At 38.7% G+C, this 23,875-nt stretch overlaps 1 protein-coding gene across 1 annotated transcript; it reads right to left on the reverse strand.

Moving 5' to 3' along the window:
• Positions 1–4,591: 4,591 nt before the first annotated feature.
• On the reverse strand, positions 4,592–22,213 carry LOC150065133 (vomeronasal type-2 receptor 116-like). Its single transcript, XM_090329299.1, has 7 exons — positions 21,996–22,213; positions 18,574–18,720; positions 15,526–15,535; positions 14,380–15,174; positions 13,021–13,248; positions 6,779–6,902; positions 4,592–5,520 (listed from the first exon to the last, which is right to left on the reverse strand). The coding sequence occupies exons 1-7, from the start codon at positions 22,211–22,213 to the stop codon at positions 4,592–4,594; spliced, it is 2,451 nt and encodes an 816-aa protein (XP_090185425.1).
• Positions 22,214–23,875: the final 1,662 nt, after the last annotated feature.

Consider the following 23,875-nt stretch of genomic DNA (forward strand, 5'->3'; position numbering starts at 1 on the left):
ACTTGGAAGACTCTCCTCTAGGTTTGACAGTGACTGTTACATTGTCTGTTTATATTGGGGGGGGAATGTTATTCCTTGATTTGACATTTTTCTTGAGTTTCTTGTTCTGCCCATTTGAAAATGAGAGCAAGATTAATACTAAACAGGATTATAATTTTTCAGATATAACCAACCTAGACCTCTTTAGCTGGCAGACACTAGATGTTCACAATTTTTGATTGGTATTATCACTCTCTTTCTTTTTGTGCACTTACAGACCAGTCTAATACAACCACTGATAACCGATTTATGACCAAAACTATAAGCCTCTCAATCCAATCTGTATTGTATTAAAGTCCCTCTGAAAATCCAGAGACCAATCTGGCCAGAAAATGAATGCGTATAATATATTTAAAACTAAAAAGGCGTCATTAATGAATTATGTGTAGAAAACTGTCTGAGCAGGGTGAGAATTTACAGAACTTTCCCATTCTGATAGAGTTATAATGTTTAGTATCACCTTTAACGAAAATAGTAATGGTCCTATCAAATATTTTTGTCTCATCTTAAGTTTAACATTTATTTCCAGCTTGTGATGCTTGCGTTAGAAGATTCTCAAAGTACAAAAGATGACTAACCCTAAATACATTGCTTAACATTTATTATTGTCTCTATTAGCATTCATTTAAAGCTATTAGTCACATTTAATATTTTTCCTAGTTTGCTCTACATGCTAAAGCCTCCTTTCCTTTGCAGAAAGTATTGTTTAGAATGGCACAGAGCACCCCAGCATGCTTTAGTCTCCTTCAAATTAGAAAACAAAATGAAAATTTAGTTAAGAAGGAAAAGATCTCCTATGTCATTCTCATATACCATCAACTATATCTAGTGTTATGAAATAAAATACCTTGCTCCCCTCCATCTCCACCTCTTGCAACTCTGAGGATTGCAGCTCCTCAGTCTTCCTCCCCCACCAGGTTCCTCCTCCTGTATCTTTGGCTGCACCTGCCCCAGCCAGAGCATCCACAGCCATTCTCACTTGGAGCCCAGGCTCAGCTCAGTGCAGCCAGCTGTGGGCCCTCTTGGGGTTGCCAGCAAAATTGAAGCGCTCCTGCTCTAGCGGTGCCCAGGCCTATATCCTGCCCTCCGGGGTTCCTGGGCAACAGACTGTCTGCCGCGGGCAGGGACGCGGGCAGAGCCCCTGACAGGACCACGTTGGAGGTGCTGCCCTATGGCGACAAGAAGCTGAGCCCCATGGAGACAGCAGGGACATGGGCCACATCTCCTGCTGCTTGCAGAACACCAACGACTACTTGGGCCCCGGGCAGAGCCAGCGGCCACCCAAGCTGAGCATGATCAGCCAGAGCAAATGGGCTGTTATTGAAGATCATAGGATTAGGACATGCTGAAAAATAGGACCCACAAGGCACCTCCTGGAGTCCAACTCCTCCAGAGACACCGGGCTAGTGGGAAGAATTAACAGCAGCAGGCCATAAGGCAGGCAATAATGCTTATTGAGAGAAAGAAAGAAAAAAGAAATGAAAAGGAGAAAGCACTTTGAAATTTATTATTAGCTTGGTTCCACCATGAAATCAACAACCTGTATCTTGTGTGGCGGACCAGGAGACAGATGAGGCAGGAGGAGGAAGTGGAGGAGGACAAGAAGGAGGAGAAATTCTAGGATCCTCTGCAAAAATTTAAAAAATTAAAATTAAAAGTAGTGACTACATACACACACACAAAAGAAAAATTTAAAAGTCTCAGTTGTAGCTACTTGTCAAAATTGGTATTTACGTCTTTTTTATATATGGTGAATATGGCTCAACTCTAGATCTGGATTTTTGAACTACTCTCTGAAGTAGTAACACCAAGCTTGGAGATGTTTGCATTTCTTCCCTGACTCAGCTGTTCCTAAGGTTTACATTACTTAATCTTGCAAAAATGATTCTGTGCACTTGGATGTGAAATGCCTTCCTGTTTTACTTTAATTTTTTATGTTGTTATCCTTGGATGTACAAAAAAAATGGAAAATGAACTCTGTAGATACTGTTTTATTTTTGTCATCTTTTGAAGTTATCAGGAATGTGCTTAGAACAAGAAGATACTTTTGTTGTTGTTGTTGTTTTTAGGAAATGGCACTTGGAAAGGATCCTTGTTTTAGTTTAAGATGAATTGAAAAGCTTGTATTTCTTTGTTGCTACAAGCTATTTGCCCATGTGAATACAAATAGACACATTTTCTATGTCAGGAATAACAACAACAAAACACATAAAAAAGTGCATGAGCTTTTTCTAAACTCTCTCTATAGTCTCTTGTATGAGCTGCCCGGATTCCCCCCTTACCATTATTGTCAGTATATTCTCTTTAATGGATTTAAAAAAAATGTAATCACAAGAGTCTCAAATACCTTGAACTGCAGAAAGGCATTTTGGTTTCCTTTTTCCTCTGTGCTCTGAGTCCATGTACTGGAATGCTTAGAGTCCTTTGTTATTTATAGGGATTCTCTGAAGGCACAACAGCTGCCTGTGATGTATGATATTTGCAAACTGCCTCTTGTGTGAGGAATCTTTCACCAATCCTATTTTTTTTGCAACTTTAGACCTAAGAGGTTTCCCTTCCGTCTTGCATATTTTCTTAATTCAATATTCTGTACATTGCACCTTAAAGCTGCACACAGGGCTATTTTTCTGATGTACAATAAAGAATTATTCCTGTGTACAAAAAAGTACAAACTATTTATTCAGAATAAAAATGTATCTATAAAAGAAGGAACAAATACATAATGATTATACAATTAAGGGTTGTTGATAGAAACTTTCTAGTAATAATTGGAAAAAATTAAGGAGAAACAAAAGTGTGAACAATACAATCAGAAGTGTGAACAATACAATCACCCTGCACTAGAATTAACTCCAAATGAATCAAAGACCTCGAGGTAAAAGCCGACACAATGAAAATTTAACAAGAAGGAATAAGAGACACACTAGGCCTCCTTGGCACAGGTTGAAGCTTTCTCAATAAGGACTAAGAAATACAACAAATCAGAGAAAGGCTGGATAAGTGGGACTGCATTAAACTGCAGAGCTTCTGTATGGCAAAGGACATAGCTAGTAAATTAATTAGGAAGCCTACAGAATGGGAGATTTTCACCAACCATACAACCGACAAAAGCCCATATCTAAAATATGTCAACAGCTCAAAAAATTGAATCACTCCAAAACTAATCCCCAAAGAAACAACCATCCCATCAAAAGATGGGCCAAAGACTTAAAGAGAGTCTTCTCTGAAGAAGAAACAAAAGTGGCCTATAGACATGAAGGAATGCTCGACATCTCTGGTCATAAAAGAAATGCAAATCAAAACAACGCTAAGATTCCAACTCACTCCAGTTAGAATGGTCAGGATCAAGAACTCTAATAACAACAGATGCTGGAGGGGATGTGGCCAGGAGGGATCACTACTACACTGTTGGTGGGAGTGCAGACTTCAACCACTATGGAAAGCAGTATGACAGTTCCTCAAAAGACTAAACACAGAGCTCCCCTATGACCCAGCAATTCCACTACTTGGCATTTACCCAATCATCCAGAAACAAAGACATACTAAATCCACCAGCGCAACAATGTTCATTGCAGCACTATTTACCATAGCAAAGATATGGAACCAACCCAGATTCCCCTCAGTTGATGAGTGGATCAACAAGATGTGGTATTTATACACAATGGAATTCTATGCTGCTGTCAGAAAGAATGACATCGCCCCATTTGTAAGGAAATGGAAAGACTTAGAAAAAATAATATTAAGAGAAGTAAGCCAGACTCAAAGGAACATAGGCTCAATAGTATCCCTCATTTTTCCTAATTAGTAGAAACCTCGGGCTCTCCTATCAGAGATTTACAATGGAACAAAATCTAGAGACATTAGGCCAAATAGTATGACACTAAATGTAAGGACCTCCAGGATAAGGAAACAAAAGCCATATAAAGAGTGACTGTTGTCCTTAATGTACTATGTTATTGCTCATCTCTTTTGCCATCCCTTGGTTATCTCATATTGTTACAATATTTCACCTTGTTATCTGATATATTTTATATGTGCTTAATTGGTCATTTGAAATTGGATGAGGAAGGGGGGAAATCAAGATAAGCTCGGGGAGGGTGGTAGGGAAATGGGGACCATGTCATGAGAAAGGGTATCAATGTTTGTGAAGTTATGCACCTTCTTTCTGAATATAATGTAACCCTTCTATTAATCACAATAAAAATTATTTTTAGAAAGTAGTGGATGAAAAATGTTGAAAGGGTCCACAGGGATAAAAATTCATGAGTGGTATTGTAATGGTAACTCACTTGTACAATGTGATTTAAACATAATAAACCTATCCCAAGATGTAGATAAAAAACTAGGTCATTCATTGTAAGTACAGAACAAATTCAAATAATATTTAATCTTACCCCATACATTCAACTTGCAAAAATGTTTGCAAATCTATGAAAGTCAGTAATAATTTATTGCAGTTTGAAATGTTTCCCAAAGGTAAACTATGTTCTGATGAGAAGAGTTCTAGAGAGGTGCATAAGAGGCTCTAGGATTATAGAAAGACTCCCATAGACTATTGAGATGGCTTCTTTCTCCCAGAACGTGTCTGGCCCCGGATAGCAGGCAGAGAATTTCTGTGTGGCCTGAAGAGGATGATGTAGCACTTGGGGACAAAGATGCAGCCGAGCAGGCCTGCACTGGAGGCCAAGCTGGAGAAGACCTCCACGGCCACCATGGTCTTCCCCTGGGTGCTGTGGTAGACAGGCAGGAAGGTGAGCCAGACACTGCAGAACAGCAGCATGCTGAAGGTCAGGAACTTGGCCTCATTGAAGGTGTCAGGCAGGTTCCTGGCCAGGAAAGCCACCGTGAAGCTTGCCAGGGCCAGGGAGCCCAGGAATCCCAGGACACAGTAGAAGGCAGAGGCTGAGCCTTTGTTGCACAGGATGAGGATGTGGCCATGCTCAGAGTGTGCATCTGTGTCAAGGAAGGGAGGAGAAGTTCCCAGCCAGACTCCACAGACAATGAGCTGGATCAGTGTACACAGGGGAATGAGGAAGTTGGGCCTTCCTGACACCAGCCACGGCCGCATGCGAGTCCACGAAGAAGTGGCAGCAGAGAAGGCCAAAACCACAGTCAGCGTTTTGGCCAAAACACTGGAAACGGCCACCGTGAACACCACTGCAAATGTGGTCTGCTGCAGGATGCACGTGGCTGTGTTGGGATGCCCAATGGCCAGCAGGGAGCAAAGGAAAGAGCAGTTGAGGGAGATGAGCAAGATGTAGCTGAGAGCTCGGTTGTTGGCCTTCACAATGGGAGTGTGATGGTGCTTCACAAAAATCCCAGTAATAGCAGCTGTCAGTGTGGAGAGGCTGACAGCTGAGCATGCCAGAGCCATCCCCAGGGGGTCTTGGTAATCCAGGAAGCTCTCTGATTTTAGCAGGCATTGAGTTTTCTCCATGTTGGCATACTGATGATCTGGGCATCTCACACACTGCTCCATATCTGACAAGGAGTAGGAAATACTGTCAGTCGTATATTAGTTTCCCTGAATCTTATCCATTCCCCTAACTAGGTCATTGTATCTAGTTTTACCCGTTGTTCGTTACTTCTGCTTTATGGCAAGGGCACAAATTTTGTGCAGCAAACACTTCAACAGGAGTCCTGTTCCTGTGATCCCCATGGGTGTCTGGTTTGTTTTATTCTTTCACATCAAGTTGTGGAAAGGTGAAAGTCTGATACTATAATCTTTAAAGAAATGAGTATGACACAAAGGCATATTTGTTCTAAAAGCAGAGGGAATTGGAAATATATTGGGCATACACAATAGTGTATAAAATATTCAGGTAAATTTCCTGCATTCAAGATTATGTTCAAAATCAGAATATGATCTAAAATTGAAAATTTTTACTCTGAATCCGTATTAATCGATGAAAATATTTGCCACTTTTGGAAATTACCATTCTAAATGGATCGCAATCAACACTCAAACTTCTGTACACCACACATTTGTGAATCATAGAGTATACATTTTCTATATTCCTGTATGCATATATTCATTAAAATCTTAATAATAGTCAGAAATATCTTGTATTCTATATTTTCTTTCTTAAACAAATGACAATAACAAAAGGCAGAGAATTGAACCAATGAATAGAAGTTTTAAACCATATTATAAAGCAGAAATCGTTCTATTTCTCATCAAATCCAGATCTCATGGGTATTAGGTCTGGTCCAGAGCAATCCTGGTTTGCAGGAATTGACAAGTGGAGAAGATGCACTTGTCAAAGCCCGTCAAAGGAGTTTATATGACAGAAAACTTGTCCTCCACAATATATTGAGCAGTATTATAGAGAAAGTTTTAACAATTACTTGTTGGAATGGATATGGTGTACTTGGACCATGTGCCACAAAAGCTTACCAAAGCTTTTTGCCCTGTTCCTGTGTTGTGCCTTTTCTGTCAGAATTGTTATTCTTTTTAAAAATATTTTACTAGTGGGGTAATGTGTAGCGGGGTTACAGTTACATTTCCCAGGTAGTAGGTGGATTAATTCTTACCATTGAAACCCTTTCTCCTCTTTTTGTCCACATCTCCCTCTGTGACCCACTCCCAAGAGAATTATTATTCTTTATCACATATTACCTAATACAAGGAAGGCTTTTTTCCTTCTTTATATGTAATTGTAGACTGTTTCTACTATCTAACATTTACTGAGAGACCCTCTGGATTGGTGGAGAATGTCTCCAAGACTTCCACACTCACCTGTCCTATTAGAAATCTCTTTCTCAGGGCAAGGGAGACAATCAAAGCAACAGGCAGGACTTCCGTCCTGAGGGGATTTTCTGAATCCAGGACCACAACTCTCACTGCAGATAGACTGAGGATTCTAAAAGTAGATAATACACAAATCATAATGGATACACTTAAATTCCAGTAATATATAGGTTTTTTTTTATGTTTTCTGGAGGTTAATTGAAGACAAGGATCTCTTGGACTCTTCATTGTCTGGCCTGGCTTTGATCCCTGATCTCAGATCTCAGCCTCCTGAGTAATTACGATTACAGTCATGAGCTACCCTGTGCCCAGCTCCCACTCCATGTCTTAATGGAAAAAGTAGATACTGTTAAGTAATTATTCCTCTTAAAATCAGAAATCACCTGCCCTGTTCCCAGGGGCAGGGCCCAGCCAAAGGCCTGGGGTTTGGGAGTTTCTGAGAGTTCTCAGCTCACCCAGCCCGACTGGAGTTTGCCCTGTTCCCCTGGGGGGGCCCAGCCAAGGATGTGGGCTCCAAGGGAGGATCCGTGCCTTTCTGGCTCTCAGGGGTCAAGCTTGCCCCCTGCTGCTCTTCCTTCAGTTTCCTGCTGTGTTTCAGCCACTTTGGCAGAGAGTCTTTCTGTGACTCAGTGTGGGTCCCTTTGGTGTTGTCTTGCTGGAGACTCCAGCAGTAGGGTGCCTCATTTAGGTTTGGGTCAGTCAGATGCTGGCTCACAGACACCTGTGCATCCCCACCTGTGCCCCTCAGTCTCCAGTTTCAGTGGCCTGGGAGAGGAGGCTGTTGGGCAGGTGGGATTAGGGATACCTCTGCCTCCTTTGGTGGGGTTCTGGTCTTAGCACCCGCCCTCCTGTCAGTTTCCAGTCAGTGGCTTGGGGGAGGGGCCTGTTGGGGGAAGGGACAGTATTCTGAATTCCTTGCCCCCATGCACTAGCCATCTGCTGGGCTAGCTCAGACTGAAGGGCACAACTCCATTCTATGGCACACTGTGGGGCCACTGGTTGTGTTGATAGCTAGTCTAGCCATGCGGCGGCACACAGCCTCTGGGAACTGGCCAAACACCTGTAAAAGCTGCAAACTCTGACTTAGCGCCAGAACTAATTTGGCTGAGAATCACACATATACACAGATTCCCAGAACCACCAGTCACAAACCAAGTAAAGACTGCCACCTACTGACCATAGAGTGAACCTACAACAACAGTCCTAAATGCCTCGGAAAGCACAACGACGAATTACGACATATATAAATAATCAAAGTCCCACACAAAGCCCAAAAGGAAAGAAGAGTGAAGGGACGAGAGAGATGTCACCATCCCAAGAAATGACACCTGAAGAGACATGAAATCTGACTCTATACAAGGAGATGATTGTGGACATGACTAAAAAGATTAAAGCAGTCTTACAAAAACAATTCCTGGAATATAAGCAGGAAAATACCAAGGAGATCCTCAAATCAAAAGAGAAATGGAAGAAAAAATTAATACCCTCTCAGCAGACATGATTAGCTCAGTGTCCACAATTCAAGCAAAAATGGAAGCATTAAGCAACAGATTGACTGAGATGGAGAATAGGACATCAGGAACAGAGGATAAAACGTAAGAGCTGGAACAGAGAATCATCAGTCTGGAGAAATCAATCAGAATTCACCAAAGAGAACTCTAGGACCTGGCAGATGCAGACAAGAAATCTAATCTTTGTATACTAGGGATTGATGAAGGGGCGGAGTTCCAGGATAAAGGAATGCAACCCTCATTCATCAAAATCATAGCAGAGAACATCCCCAACATCAAAAGGGAAAATACTCACATTATTGAAGGTTTCAGAACTCCAAGCAGGCAGGATCCTAGAAGGAACTCGTCTAGACACATCATAGTAAACACTAAACCCAAATAACAAGAAGCTGATCTTAAATGCTGCAAAACCAAAGAAAGAGCTACACTACAATGAGAAAAAATTAGAATAACTGCAGACCTCTCCATGCAAATCCTAAATGCAACAAAAGCTTGCAAAAACATCATTCATGCCCTGAAGACCAACAACTACAAACACAGACTGATATATACAGCAAAACTAGCATTTACATTTGAGGGAGAAACAAGAATATTTCACTCCAAAGGGAAGCTCCATGAATACATGCACACTAAACCAGCATTACAAAAAATATTAAATAAGCAAGAACAAATTGTAGAACAGCAAGAACCCCCATCAAGAAGCAATTACCTATAAATCACTACACAAAAGGGGAAAAAAGAGAGTGAAAGAAACTCAGAATTAAAAATAAATAATGACAATGGAAACTGACCAGATCTCCATAATTTCCCTAAATGTGAATGGGCTGAACAATCCAATCAAAAGACAGAGCAGCAGACTGGATTAAGAAACAAGACCCATCCATGTTTTGCCTCCAAGAGACTCACCTCACTGCCAAAGACAGAAACAAATTTCAAGTGAAAGGATGGAAACAAATTTTCCACTCCAACGCACCGGGCAAAAAAGCAGGAGTAGCAATCTTAATCTTCGACAAAATTAACTGCTCAGTAAAATCAGTACATTAAGATAAAGATGGCCAAGATGCTGGAGGGGATGTGGCCAGGAGGGATCACTACTACACTGTTGGTGGAAAGCAGTATGGCAGTGCCTCAAAAGGCTAAACATAGAGCTTCCCTATGACCAAGCAATTCCACTACTTGGCATTTACCCAACCATCCAGAAACTAGGGCATACTAAATCCACTAGCATATCAATGTTCATTGCAGCATTATTCACCATAGCAAAGATATGGAACCAACCTAGATGTCCCTCAGTTGATGAGTGGATCAACAAGATGTGGTATTTGTACACAATGGAATTCGATGCTGCTGTCAGAAAGAATGACATTGCCCCATTTGTTAGGAAATGGAAAGACTTAGAAAAAATCATATTAAGTGAAGTAAGCCAGACTCAAAGGAACTTAGGCTCAATGGTTTCCCTCATTTGTCATAATCAGTAGAAACTTTGGGCTCTCCTAGCAGAGATTTGCAATAGAGCAAAACCTTGATACATAAGGCCATATAGTATGAAGCTAATTCAAAGGACCTCCAGGATATAAAAACAAAAGCCATATAATGAGTGATTGTTGTCCTTTATGTACTATGTTATCTCTCATCTCTTTTGCTGTCCCTTGGTTATCTCATATTATTATAGTATCTCACTTTGTTATCTGATATATTGGATACATTTGTATTTGGTTACTTGAAATTGGACAGGGAAGGGGGGAAAACCAAGATTAATCCAAAAAAAGGAGAGGGAGACTCAAATAAACAAGATTATAGACCCACGGGAACAATCAGAACAAATATCCAAGAATTTCAGTCCATTATGAATAAGTACTACCAGGACGTATATTCAAAGAAACAAGAAAATCTAGTAGAAATGGACAATTTCTTAAATAAATAAAGGCCACCCACGTTGAACAATGATGAGGTAAACAAATTGAACAATTTCATACAATGAAAAAAGCTATCAGGGAAATGCCAACCAAAAAGAGTCCAGGTCCAGGTGGTTTCAAGGTGGAATTCTACAAGACATTTAAACATGAATTAACACCTATAATCTTGAAACTCTTCAAAGAAATAGAAGCAGAAGGAGAAATATCAAACCCATTTTATGAAGCTAATATTACACTTATCCCTAAACCAAGGAAAGACTCAACAAAAAAAGAAAACTACAGACCTATCTCTCTAATGAACACAGACATAAATCTCCTCAATAAAATATTAGCCGACAGAATCCAGAAACAAATTAAAAAAATTATACACTACAGTCAAGTAGGCTTCATCCCACAGATGCAAGGATGGCTTAACATTCGCAAATCAATTAATGTAATACATTCCATTAATAGAGCTAAGGATAAGAAACATATGATAATTTTTCTGGATGCAGAGAAGGCATTTGACAAAATACAACATCCACACACATTGAAGGCAATAGAAAAAATAGGAATAAGAGATACATTCCTTAAAATAATTGAAGCCATATATGACAAACCTACAGCCAGTATTATACTAAATGGTGAAAGACTGGAATCATTTACCTTAAAATCAGGAACTAGACAGGGATGCCCACTCTCTCCACTTCTCTTCAATATAGTGCTGGAAACCTTAGCCAGAGCAATAAGGCAAGAAAAGGACATCAAAGGGATCCACATAGGGAAAGAAGAAATTAAAGTATCCCTATTCAGAGATGACATGATCCTGTACTTGAGTGACCCAATAAGCTCCAGTCCCAAACTCCTAGAATTAATAAACCACTTTAGCAAAATAGCAGGATACAAAATTAACCTTCAGAAGTCAATAGTCTTCTTGTACACCAACAATACAAAAACAGAAGGCCAAATCAAGAAAATGATCCCTTCTGCAATAGCCCAAAAAGAATAAAATACTTAGGAATTAACCAAAGATGTAAAGGAATTACTTAATGAAAACTATAGAAGGCTAACAGAAGAAATTAAAGAGGACACCAGGAAATGGAAAGGCATCCCATGCTTATGGCTAGGGAGAACTAACATAGTGAAAATGGCTATACTGCCAAAATTGATACACAAACTCAATGCAATCCCCATTAAAATCCAAAGACATTCCTTACTGAAACAGAAGATACAATATGGAACAAGAAAAGACCTAGAATAGCCAAAACAATTCTAGGCAAAAAGAGCAATGCAGATGGTATTACAATACCAGACTTCAAACTCTACTATAGAGCCATAATAAAAAAAAACTGCTTGGTACTGGCACAAAAACAGACCAGAAGAGTATAGAAGATCCAGAAACAGAACCACATGCCTATAGTCAACTTGTATTTGACAAAGGATCCAAAGATATACAGTGGAACAAACACAGCCTATTCAATTACTGGTGCTGGCAAAACTGGGCAGCCACATGTAGAAAACTAAAAATTGACCCTAGCCTTTCGCCCTTCACAAGCATTAACGCAAAGTGGATCAAAGACCTAAACGTCGGACAAGAAACCATGAACATGCTACATAATAGAGTAGGAGAGACACTGGAACTCATAGGCACAGGCAAAAGATTTCCAAACAAACAGAATCCCAGGGTCACAACAGATTGGAGAGATACTCGATAAATGGGACTACCTAAAAATAAGAAGTTTCTGCACAGATAAAAGCATAGCTACTATAGTAGAGAGATAGCCAACCATCTGAGAAAAGATATTTGCCAATAATACATCTGACAAATGCTTAATATTCAGTATCTACAGGGAACTCAAGAAACTAATCCCCCCCCAAACCCAACAAACCATTCACTAAATGGGCAAGGGAACTAAAGAGATACTTATCAAAAGAAGAGATTAAAATGGCAGAAAAGCATATAAGAAAATGTTCATCATCCATGGTCTTAAAGGAAATGCAAATAAAAACAACCTTAAGATACCACCTCACCCCAACAAGAATGGCCAAGATTTTGAACTCAGATAATGACAGTTGCTGGCGGGGTTGTGGAGAAAAAGGAACCCTACTGCACTGCTGGTGGGATTGTAAACTAGTTCAGCCACTCTGGAAAGCAGTGCAGAGGTTTCCTAAAGAACTGAAAATGGACCTTCCCTATGATCCCACCATAGCACATAAACATAACTGCATAGACATGAAACATCACTCTATAGAAAGAATTTTTTATTACATAGATAATCATGTATCTATGACATACAAACCCTCAGCCTACTTTTGATTATGTTCTAAAATCTAAGTGCCAGTGATTGTATATATAGTTTCCCTTCTTGAATACTTGTTTGTTAAACACGTCATTTGAAATATGCCATAAAAATCAATGTTAATACATACTTTAATGAAAAAATTTACTGTTAAAAAAACCCAGAAATTACCTAAAATGACAGACAGAAAACATTCTGACAAGCCAACCACACATTGGAACAAAACTTTGTGTTAAACTGAACATTCAAAATTCTATATAGACTTTCAAAGGCATTTCATAACAGTAATGTAGGTATATCATTTCAATGACATTCATGTTTAAAATACTTAATAGTTAAGTTTTGTACATTGGTCGGTAGATAAACACGCTCTTTATCCACTGATTAGTCAATTAACTTAATAAATATTCTAAATTGGAAGTGGGTAACACACATAACGATACTAGCAATGAAGACAGGAGGAATACATTTCACATCAAGTTATTTGATTCATATTCACAGCATTATTGTTTGATTCCACCAACCTCTGTAAATGCTATAGGCCATTCTATCATGTCTGTGGATAGTGATAATTGATGTCCATGGCATTCAGATGGAGAAAACGTTCCCACTTTCACCACTTGTCTAAGACCTTCTGGAAAATTCCAAAAGTTCACAATGTCATACTCTGCCACTGGTTTTTTTGGCCCATTCAAAATCACTTGGTCTCCAGCAGGATTGTTGAAATGGATGTTCTTCAGAAAGGGGTGGAGCTGAAAGAGATGAACCAACTCATGCTGAAGTTAGTGCAGGGTTTGCTCAGAAAACTGGAAGAAAGTAGAAGTATCTCCTTCACTTTCATCTCTGCCTCACTATTCATCTGTAACATACTAATTCAGCAGAAAATCATCTACAGAGAGCTAATATAAAACAATGTTTATAAGTACTGAGACACAACTCACTATTCAACTTAATTCTTCAAAACATATAGTTTATTTACCCAAATAATCACAAATTGTACAGAATCCACTGCCTGTTATAGAGGAAGAGACATTTCTCTAATGAATATTCCAGAATGCAAAGTGATATTGCTAACAGAGTGAACATAAGAAGGGGTATCAGTTTGTGAGAAGTAATGCACCAACTATCTGATGAATATATCTACAAACCCTGCATATATTATCTCTACAATAATAAAAAACATAAAATGAAAAGTTACACAAATAAAAAAATAATAGACTAAATAGGAATGAATTGTTTGCAGGGAAGATAAGTGTGACTTATTGGGCACAAAATATTTCATAAACAAATATTGAGTTATTCTTTTCTTATAACAAATTCCAATCAAAATGAATGAGGAAATTGCAAGCTTTAGCACTGAGGAGGTTATAAGCACCAGTAATAAAAGGAATTATTATAGAAGTAATAAAAATATATAAAATACATTGTTACCACTGGATTCATACCTAGTAAAGTTCTACAACATTGAAAAACATATCAAAAGAAGCAGGCTGACACTGGATCTAAACTGTAATCCAAAGTAAATAGGCATTGGAGATCTGAAGAAGACACTGTGAAGATCACACTGAGAGGTCAGCCCATGCCCAAAATTACATGAAATACTGATCTCAGGGTTTTTTCCATAAAAAACCCAGAAGTGGAATTGCTGCTCAAGTGGTAGATTGCTGGACTTGAGCAAAAAAGGCCAGCTCACGAATTCCAGAAGAAGAGATGGCACAGACACACACAGAAAACAAAAACAAAAATCATCCAGGAGAGTTAAATTTAGATCAGTTCTTCTATTTGTTTTAGAAAAATTCTCTCCTCCATATTTTTATTTGATTGAATGACTTTTACAATGTCACTTAGCTCATGGGATTTGCTTGTCCATGGAAATGCTTTACCTGTGAAGAAGAAAACACAAGTTTGCTTCCATTTCCCACGGCCTGTGCTTCTGCTTGGTCAATAAGCATCTCATGAAGAGCATGAGCCACAGCATACACAGCGTTATATATGTTGTAACTCTCCTCCAACATGTCCATTTCAAAAAGGAACCGAGGCAACCATTCCAAGGAGGCATTGGCTGGACAGTTCTTCCACGTTACACAGCTCGACTCAGAGAATGTGCAATTAAAATATTTAATCCACAGCACAGCAAGGTAATAGTCTTCTGGGTATTTGGCTGGGTTCACTGTTTTGACAAAATCGTTGAAACCAGAAATCTTTCCATGGTGGTGTGAGAAAATGAGAGGTGCATGGAATGGATGGAACAAAAAATATCTCTTGCGAAATATTAAGGTACTGGGGGTGTTTATGACCCAGACTTTTCCTAGAGTTAAATATGTGCCCATATGATTTATTGTAATTATCAAGAATTCATTGTTACCATAAATGACAATAACCTTTACGAATGAAATTCTAATTTCCTGATGAAGTGACATATGTTCAAAATCTTCAAGTGCTACCAAGTATTCAAAAGCTGTACAGATTCTGTGCTTGTTCATCTCTTCTCTCAACTGGGGCAGCATCCTCAAACCACTGTCCTCTTCTGAGATCACTAGACCCACCCAGTTCCAGCTGAAATGAACCATCAAGGCCACCATGGCCAAAGCTAGAGCTGTGTCCTTGGGAGCCACCTGATAGACAGCAGGAAACCTGTGATGGTCACTCAGGACAGGATCAAAACACCCAAAGTTCAGCTAGAAGGAAAACACCATCAGAAAGAGAGGAATCAGACTGGCAAAAACCCCATCCTCAGTCATGAATTCTCACTACCACACACCAAAAATTTTAGAAAAGGATTGTTTATCATGGTTTTAGTGCATCTTTGACTCCTGAAGGCCATCAAGACTGTGACACAAATCCTTCTGTGGTCTACTAATCCCTCCTTCTTCTTTATACTAACCTAAACTCATGTTTAGGTCATGTTTTCTACTTTGTTGTAATTCACGTGGCTCATTAGTCTAATCACCATTATTTCAATATCACCAAAACTTGAGAATAGCAAGAAATATCATGGATTCATTTCACAATATCACTCCTATACTCACCTGTGGAAATCTGTAGAGGTCAAACAAGGTTGCACATTCAGAAGAAATTGTGCCTGATGGTCCACTCAGTGCTACAATACTCTGATGGCCTCTCTTACAATTAAAATTAAAAATAAGATCTTTCCCAGTGAGGCTAAACAAAAGACTCCTAAAATTAAATGTGTTTCTTTCTCCAATTGAATAGGTAGAAAATCCCAGGGTCGTGTTGGGTAAAAGGTGAGAATTTTTGTTGATCTCTTCAATAGCAAAAGCCAAGGCTAAAACAAGCTGGTAGTTGTTGAAGTTATAGCTGCATAGGACATAGAAGAATTCTTTAATCCTATGCATTGACTTAAGAGAATACATGTTTCTTCAACAAAAGCATTAATACAATAAATCATATATCTAAAAATGTTGAATTAACCTGTGAGTTTTATGTAAATAATTTTTATTGAGTGAGATCTAGTAAGTGTTTTTCATGAATAACATTCATGTTCTTTTTTCTTTCTCTCTTTTTTTGCCATTCATGGGCTTTAACTCAGGTCCTGAGTACTTGTAAGGGAAATAATAGATTCTGCATTTCACTTTGTCAATTATGGCTGAAACAATAAGTGGATTTCTGTTTGAAGCTTGCTCTTGTAAACTGTATAAGCAACAAAGTAAATCGAATGATGAGAATAAATTGATTTTCTTTTGTTCCATTGCAGGATTATTTTGTACAAAAAATGTCTTATTCTGTGATAGAGGGAATGAAGCAGAGCTAGATGACATATAATCATGATCCTCTTCTCAGACAAGGCAAATTTAAAAAAAAAAAAGCAACAACAAAATAGCAAGAGCAAAAGTTTCAAGCAGCAGTATAAAAATGGCATTAACTAAAACTAAATGAGTCATACATGAAAACAAGGTAAGTTAAAAGAAAACTTTTTATTGTCTCACAATATATGTTTTTAAAAGATAGCATCAAATAATTTCTCTTATAATTTTAAGTTCTACTTCTAAGTGACTGAAATAGCCCACAGAACAGGGACATGGACATACATTTGTTTCTTGAGGGATCTAGGAAATCACATGCTCAATGGACCATGAAAATGGGAAAGGTTTTCAATGGTCTTCTAGAAAAAGAAACATTCTAAGTGTACAAGAAGCACTTTTCCAAATCCTGAAGGTGTTGATTTCAACCGATAATTTTTGGAATAAACTGGCAAATTTTGATGAGACCCTAACCTTGTTTGTCCAATAAAGAAATCAGCAATGGTAAGAAATTCTCAGGGAGTAAGCCATGTACTCTGTCAGGTCGTAATAGTATTTTCAAAGCCAGAATCTGGACAAGACCTGTGGAACGGCCATTCTCCCTGAATTGAGCAAATTGGATTCATAAATGATAATGCTTGACATCCTGCAGTCCTCACACTTTGCTGACATTAAATATTAATGTGTGCCTTAAATATGAACTCTATTAAATCATCTCAACCAATATGTGAGAGGCAAAATATTCCCTAGTAACTTCCCATGCATCTATTCATATCATGTGCTCTTAATACAAGACTCTTTGCCCATGCTACAGCAATGATTTACCACAAGATTGCTCAGTCATTGCTAAGCATCATAATTTTTCCAAATGATTTTTGGAAAGCCATCATAGAGAAAATGTGATGGATCATTTTTAGCCAGTCCTGGACAACAAGTTTTCCTGAACAATGTCTGATTGTCAGACCACACTACAGTGCCATCCCCACATAGAGCTTGTAGATTCAAATGTAGCTAAGAAGCACCCTTCAGCAGGAAATACAGCAGCAATGGCATTACACAAACACATCTGTTCAATACAAAAATGGGTAGAGGCAATGTTGTTTGAAAGAGCAAATAAGCAATGTTTTTATCAAACATGAGGAAGTTCAAACATGCTATACAGCAGAGAGGAGGCCATCTCTGCTCCCAAGTGCAAACAGATACCACAGGCAAAGTGGACTTAACACACATGGAAAGGTTTGCAAGCAATCAGTGTGCCAAATAATATTTTGCATTGTAACAGGACTGAAACTGGCCTGCCAGGTAGACTTAAATTCTGCCTTATGGATGTACAAGTTAATTCCCTGCTTATGAACTCACATAGATATAAAAGTATTGACACGGTATGTGTACAAGTGAAGCTTAATATGTTAGTTCTCTGCTTTAGAATGCACATTGATATAAAATAGTGACAATTTGTGCATACTAGTGATGTAGAATCAACAGGTGGGGGAGTTTCCCATAATGCCTTCCTTTTCCTAGGTTGCTCTCTGATACAGGAATCACCAATTCCATGCATTCCTGACACTGAATGTATTAGGAAGTATAATTGCATCTCTCCATGAAGAATTAGTTCTGATACAGATGATTTTCCATACCCTGGTTGATGGATAATAGAAATCAAATTTACTTAAGAAACTCTCTGCTCTTGGATTTGGGGATATATGTGTTCCTGTACCTTGTTAGTTCAAAACTCATGTCAATAGCTTTTTCAAGTAATATAGCATGATTCTTGCAATGACAATGTCAGAAGATATAGACCAATCACAGTCGGAGAACTTTCAGCCTTGGAAAGGAATACTACTGCATACGAAAGTACAGGTAATACTGTTCAAAAGGAAGTGCACTCATTATCTGACTTACATAATGGTAAGCCTTTTTTTTTACATCACGGATACAATAACATTTATTAAAACAGTAAAATTCAGGGCCAGGAGTTTAGCCTAGTGGTTGAGTACTTGCCTACCATACAGAAGGTCCTGGGCTCAATTCCTCGATACCATATACATAGAAAAAACACGGTAATGGTGGTAGAGCTCTAGCCTTGTGAAAGCCCAAGGACAGTGCACAGGGCATGTGTTCAAGGCCCAGGTGTGGCAAAAAAAAAAACAGAAAAATACAATTGTATCCTCTGCTTTGAATATAGAAAAGTTCTCATTTGAGGCATACAATCTACTATGATGTGATTTCTAAAGAATACCTAGGGCATTCATTAAAACAAATTCTACTCAGACTGAAAATCACATAGAATAAAATGTAATTAAAGAAGGCACTTACCTAATCTTCAAAGCTGTATTTGCTGGTGAGCCGAGACTGCTTTGTAATTCTATGTAGAAGAGAGGGAAAAACCCAGCAATCATCACATCCCCATTGATATGTGCAGTGTATTTCTTGTTGAGCAAGCATTCCTCTTCACTGAAGGAACTGACAAGAAAGGAAAATTGAAGGACCACGGATGTAAAAACCAAAGGAAACATCATAGAATGATCCCTAAGCACAATCGTGAACAATCGTGAAGCTCTGGGTATCCAGCAAAGAAGTAAGTACATGAATGGTATGTGAGTACATGAGTGTGATTTTATTGTGTGGGATTTCCACTTTGGCCCTATGTCTCTCAGCACAGTCTGCTCCATTTCCCTCGACAAATGCTGGCTTCTCTCATCCCTGGGGCTCTGCACCTGAGTTCCTATCTCCAAGTCAAAACATGAGATGAAAAATATTTTGATGGTTTCCTTCTCCACTCCCAGGGGCTTTGATGTCATGGAAGACCAAGGGTTTCAAGCTCCAGAGATGAACTCAGGTTTGTTAGATCTGACCCTAAAGTTGTGACAAGAAACTTTTGTGAATAAACCCTCATGAGATCATGTAAAAGTTCTACATCAAAATTATGATCATGTGAGGGGTAAGAAAAAATGGCCAGAAAGTGTTATTTTTTTTAAAAAAAAAAGCCTTACGAAAGTCACAGAGCTTCACCCCACCACCATCAGTGATGTGGAGAACTTCTCACACCCATGACTAAAGGCAGTGAGAGAACATTGCTGATATGAGCCATACTTGTGTCTATACCCTCTTTTAAGCTATTCTTTCTGTATACTTTATTGTAATTAATAGAAGGGTTACATTATATTCACCAGATAGAAGGTGCATTACTTCATATACATTGATACCCTTTACCATATCTTGGTCCCCATTTCCCTCCCCCCACCCTGGCCCCATCTTGTTTTCCCCATTCCTGTCTGATTTCAAATAAACAAATACGCATATGTACAATGCACAGATAACAAGGTGAAACACTGTAATAATATGAGATAGTGAAAGGACAGCAAAAGAGATGAGAGATAACATAGGACATTAAGGACAATAATCACTCATTACATGCCTTTTGTTTCTATATCCTGGAGGTCCTTCCATTTCGGATCATAGTATACGGCCTTATATATCTAGGTTTTGTTCTATTGTAAATCTCTGCTAGGAGAGACCAAGGTTTCTACTGTTTATGACAAATGGTAATATTCCATTTCATTACATATTTGCATGTAGAAATATTCACAAAAATAAGTGGAAATATTACTGTAGAGTTTATCTGATATGAATTGGAAAGGTTTTAAGATACATCATCCACACTGTATGTCTTTGTTGCTTTGTAATTATTTTTAGGTTGTTTTGTTAGTCATGACGCTAGAACTCTGGGCCTGGGCACTACCCCTGAGCAGATTGGCTTAAGGATCGTGCTCCATCACTATGAGCCACAGCAACACTTTTGTTTTCTGGAGGTTAATTGAAGACAAGTGCTTCTTGGACTCTCCAATGTCTAGCCTGGATTTGACCCCCGATCCTCAGATCTCAACCTCCTGAGTAGCGTCATACTATATGGCCTTATGTATCAAGGTTTTGCTCTATTGCAAACCTCAGGAGAGCCCAAGGTTTCTACTGATTATGACAAATGAGGGAAATCATTGAGTCTAAGTTCCGTAGAGTCTGGCTTACTTCACTTAATATGATTTTTTCTAAGTCTTACCATTTCCTAACAAATGGGGCGATGTCATTCTTTCTGACAGCAGCATAGAATGCCATTGTGTCCATATACCAAATCTTGTTGATCCATTCATCAACTGAGGGACATCTAGGTTGATTCCATATCTTTGCTATGGTAAATAGTGCTGCAATGAACATCGTTGTGCTGGTGGATTTAGTATGTCCTTGTTTCTGGACTATTGGGTAAATGCCAAGTAATGGAATTGCTGGGTCATAGGGGAGCTCTATGTTTAGTCTTTTGTGGAACTGCCATACTGCTTTCCATAGTGGTTGAACGAGTTTGCACTCCCACCAACAGTGTAGTAGTGATCCCTCCTGGCCACATCCCCTCCAGCATCTGTTGTTATTAGTTTTCCTGATCCTGGCCATTCTAACTGGAGTGAGGTGGAATCTTAGAGTTGTTTTGATTTGCATTTCTTTTATGACCAGAGATGTCGAGCATTTCTTCACGTGTCTATAGGCCCTTTTTGTTTCTTCTTCAGGGAAGACTCTCTTTAAGTCTTTGGCCCATTTTTTAATGGATGGTTGTTACTTTGGAGATTAGTTTTGGAGTGATTCAATTTTTTTGTGCTGTTGATATATCTTAGATATGAGGCCTTTGTCTGTTGTGTAGTTGGTGAAGATCTTTTCCCATTCTGTAGGCTTCTTAATTAATTTACAAGCTATGTCCTTTGCCATACAGAAGCTTTGCAGTTTAATGCAGTCCCACTTATCCAGCCTTTCTCTGATTTGTTGTGATTCTTGGTCTTAATTAAGAAAGTTTCGACCTGTGCCAAGGAGGCCTAGTGTATCTCCTATTCCTTCTTGTAATGTTTTCAGTGTGTCGGCTTTTACCTCGAGGTCTTTCATCCATTTGGAGTTAATTCTAGTGCAGAGTAACAAACAAGGTTCCAACTTTATTTAAAAAAAAAGCAAAACCCAACAAACCAGAAGTGGAATTGCAGCTGAAGTGGTAGATTACTGGACTTGAGCAAAAAAGTCCAGCTCTCACATTCCAGAAGAGGAGATGACCCAGACACACACACAAAAAAAACCAAAAGAAAACATCCAAAACAGTTAAATTCAGTTGGGTTCTTCTATTTCTTTTGAGAAAAATTCTCTCCTCCCTAGTTTTATTCGATTGATTGCCTTTTACAATGTCACTTAGCTCATGGGATTTGCTTGTCCATGGAAATGCTTTACCAGTGACAGAGAAAACACAAATTTTCTTCCGTTGCCCATGGTCTGTGCTTCTGGTTGGTCAATAAGCATCTCATGAAGAGCATGAGCCACAGCATTCACAGCGTTATATATGTTGTAACTCTCCTCCAACATGTCCATTTCAAAAAGGAACCGAGGCAACCATTCCAAGGAGGCATTGGCTGGACAGTTCTTCCACGTTACACAGCTCAACTCAGAGAATGTGCAATTAAAATATTTAATCCACAGCACAGCAAGGTAATAGTCTTCTGGGTATTTGACTGGGTTCACTGTATTGATAAAATTGTTGAAACCAGAAATCTTTCCATGGTGGTGTGAGAAAATGAGAGGTGCATGGAATGGATGGAACAAAAAATGTTACATCTGAAATATTAAGGTACTGGAGGCATTTATGACCCAGATTTTTCCTAAAGTTAAATATCTACCCATATATTATATTGTAATTATCAAGAATTCATCATTACCAAAAAATGAAAATATCCTTTACGATTGAATTTCTAATTTTCCGATGAAGTGACGCATGTTCTGGATCCTGAAGTGCTAGCAAGTGTTCAAAAGCTGCACAGATTCTGCGCTTGCTCATCTCTTCTCTCAACTGGGGCAGCATCCTCAAACCACTGTCCTCTTCTGAGATCACTAGACCCACCCAGTTCCAGCTGAAATGAACCATCAAGGCCACCATGGCCAAAGCTAGAGCTGTGTCCTTGGGTGACCACCTGATAGACAGCAGGAAACCTGTGATGGTCACTCAGGACAGGATCAAAACACCCAAAGTTCAGCTAGAAGGAAAAGACAATTAGGAAGGGAGGAATTGGACTGGCAAAAACCCCATCCTCAGTCATAAATTCTAACTATCACACACCAAGAATTTTAGAAAAGGATTGTTTATCACACTTTTAATGCATCTGTGTCTCCTCAACATAATCAGGACTGTGACACAATCCTTCTGTGGTCTACTAGTCTTTCCTTCTTCTTTATACTAAATTAAGCTCATATGGACATCTTATCAGAGGGCAGTTTTCTACTTTGTGGTTATTCACGTGGATCATTAGTCTAATCACCATTATTTCAAAATCATCAAAACTTGAGATAGCAAGAAATATCATGGAATCATTTTACAATATCACTCCTGTACTCACCTGTGGAAATCTGTAGAGGTCTAATAATGTTGCACATTCAGAAGAGATTGTGCCTGATGGTCCAGTCAGTGCTACTGTAGTCTTACCATCTCTCTTACAATTATAATTAATGAGAATGTTCTGTCCAGAAAGGCTAAGGACAAGGTTCTTCAAAAGCGAATTGTTTCTTTTTCCCACTGAATAGGTGGAAAATCCCAGAGTGGTGTTGGGTAAAAGTTGAGGATTTTTGTTGATCTCTTTAACCCCAAAAGCCAAGGCTAAAATAAGCTGATAGTTGTTGAAGTTGTAGCTGGATAGAAGATACAGGACACATGCTGAAACACATGCATTCACTTAAAGAAATAAATGTTTGTTTAACAAAAGCATTAATACATTGAAAGAATAGCCCTAATAATTTTGGAGCAGTAGATGAGTTTTATGTAGATAATTGACATTTAGTGAGATCAAGTAAATCTTTCTCATGAATGAGAATCATTTTCTTTTATGTGAACAACGAGGTCTTGAATTTCTCTCTCCCAAATAGGAACCAAACTATTGGTGGGTTTTCTGGAAACATGCAACTTTCCCTTATGAACACCAAACCCTTTCAGATCTGAAATTGTGCTCTTGGAAACCGTACAGGTAGGTTGTAAAATCTATGGTTATAATAAAGTTGTTTTTCTTTCGTTCTGTTGCAGGATAATCTTATACAGAGAATGTCTTACTTAGTGTCAGAGAGAATAAAATAGAGATAGATGACATATGATAATGACCTCTCCTCAGACCAGGAAAATTAAGAAGCAAGAACAACAAATCACCAGAGAAAAAAATTTCATGTATCAGAATTTATTAAAACAAAGCAAAGTCAGCACAGTGACTTAGGCCTGTATTTGCAGCTACTCAGGAGGCTGAGATCTGAGCATCAAAGTTCAAAGCCAGCAGTGTTAGAAAAGGATCTGAGATTTTTATCTCCATTTAACCTCTAGGAAACGATAAATGGGGCTTTGCTCAGGGATAGGTGGGTAGAGCAGGCCAAGTTCAAGCCCCATGACGCATGTAAAAAATTAATAAACAAAAATAGACCATGGAAAAATGGATGAATTGACACGTAGGAAAGAAACTAATTTCTCTCCTTTTCTCCTCCAAATTTATGGAGCCCTCTATGACCAAGAAAAAAATTAAAATCTGGCTAAACTCAGTTTATAAATCTATCATGAAGCTTCCCA

This window comes from Megascapheus bottae, chromosome 3 (assembly GCF_031878675.1).
Source record: "Megascapheus bottae isolate mThoBot1 chromosome 3, mThoBot2.hap1, whole genome shotgun sequence".
In the NCBI taxonomy this organism is placed as follows: Eukaryota; Metazoa; Chordata; class Mammalia; order Rodentia; family Geomyidae; genus Megascapheus; species Megascapheus bottae.

Excerpts from the sequence above, each read along its gene's own strand:
- LOC150065133 (XM_090329299.1), bottom strand. The coding sequence starts at position 22,213 with ATGGTGGCCTTGATGGTTCATTTCAGCTGGAACTGGGTGGGTCTAGTG. Across the intron at positions 18,721-21,995 it reads AAGGATATTTTCATTTTTTG|TTCCTTCAGTGAAGAGGAAT; the intron begins GTAATGATGAAT and ends CTTTCTTGTCAG. Across the intron at positions 5,521-6,778 it reads AGAGATTTCTAATAGGACAG|ATATGGAGCAGTGTGTGAGA; the intron begins GTGAGTGTGGAA and ends ACTCCTTGTCAG.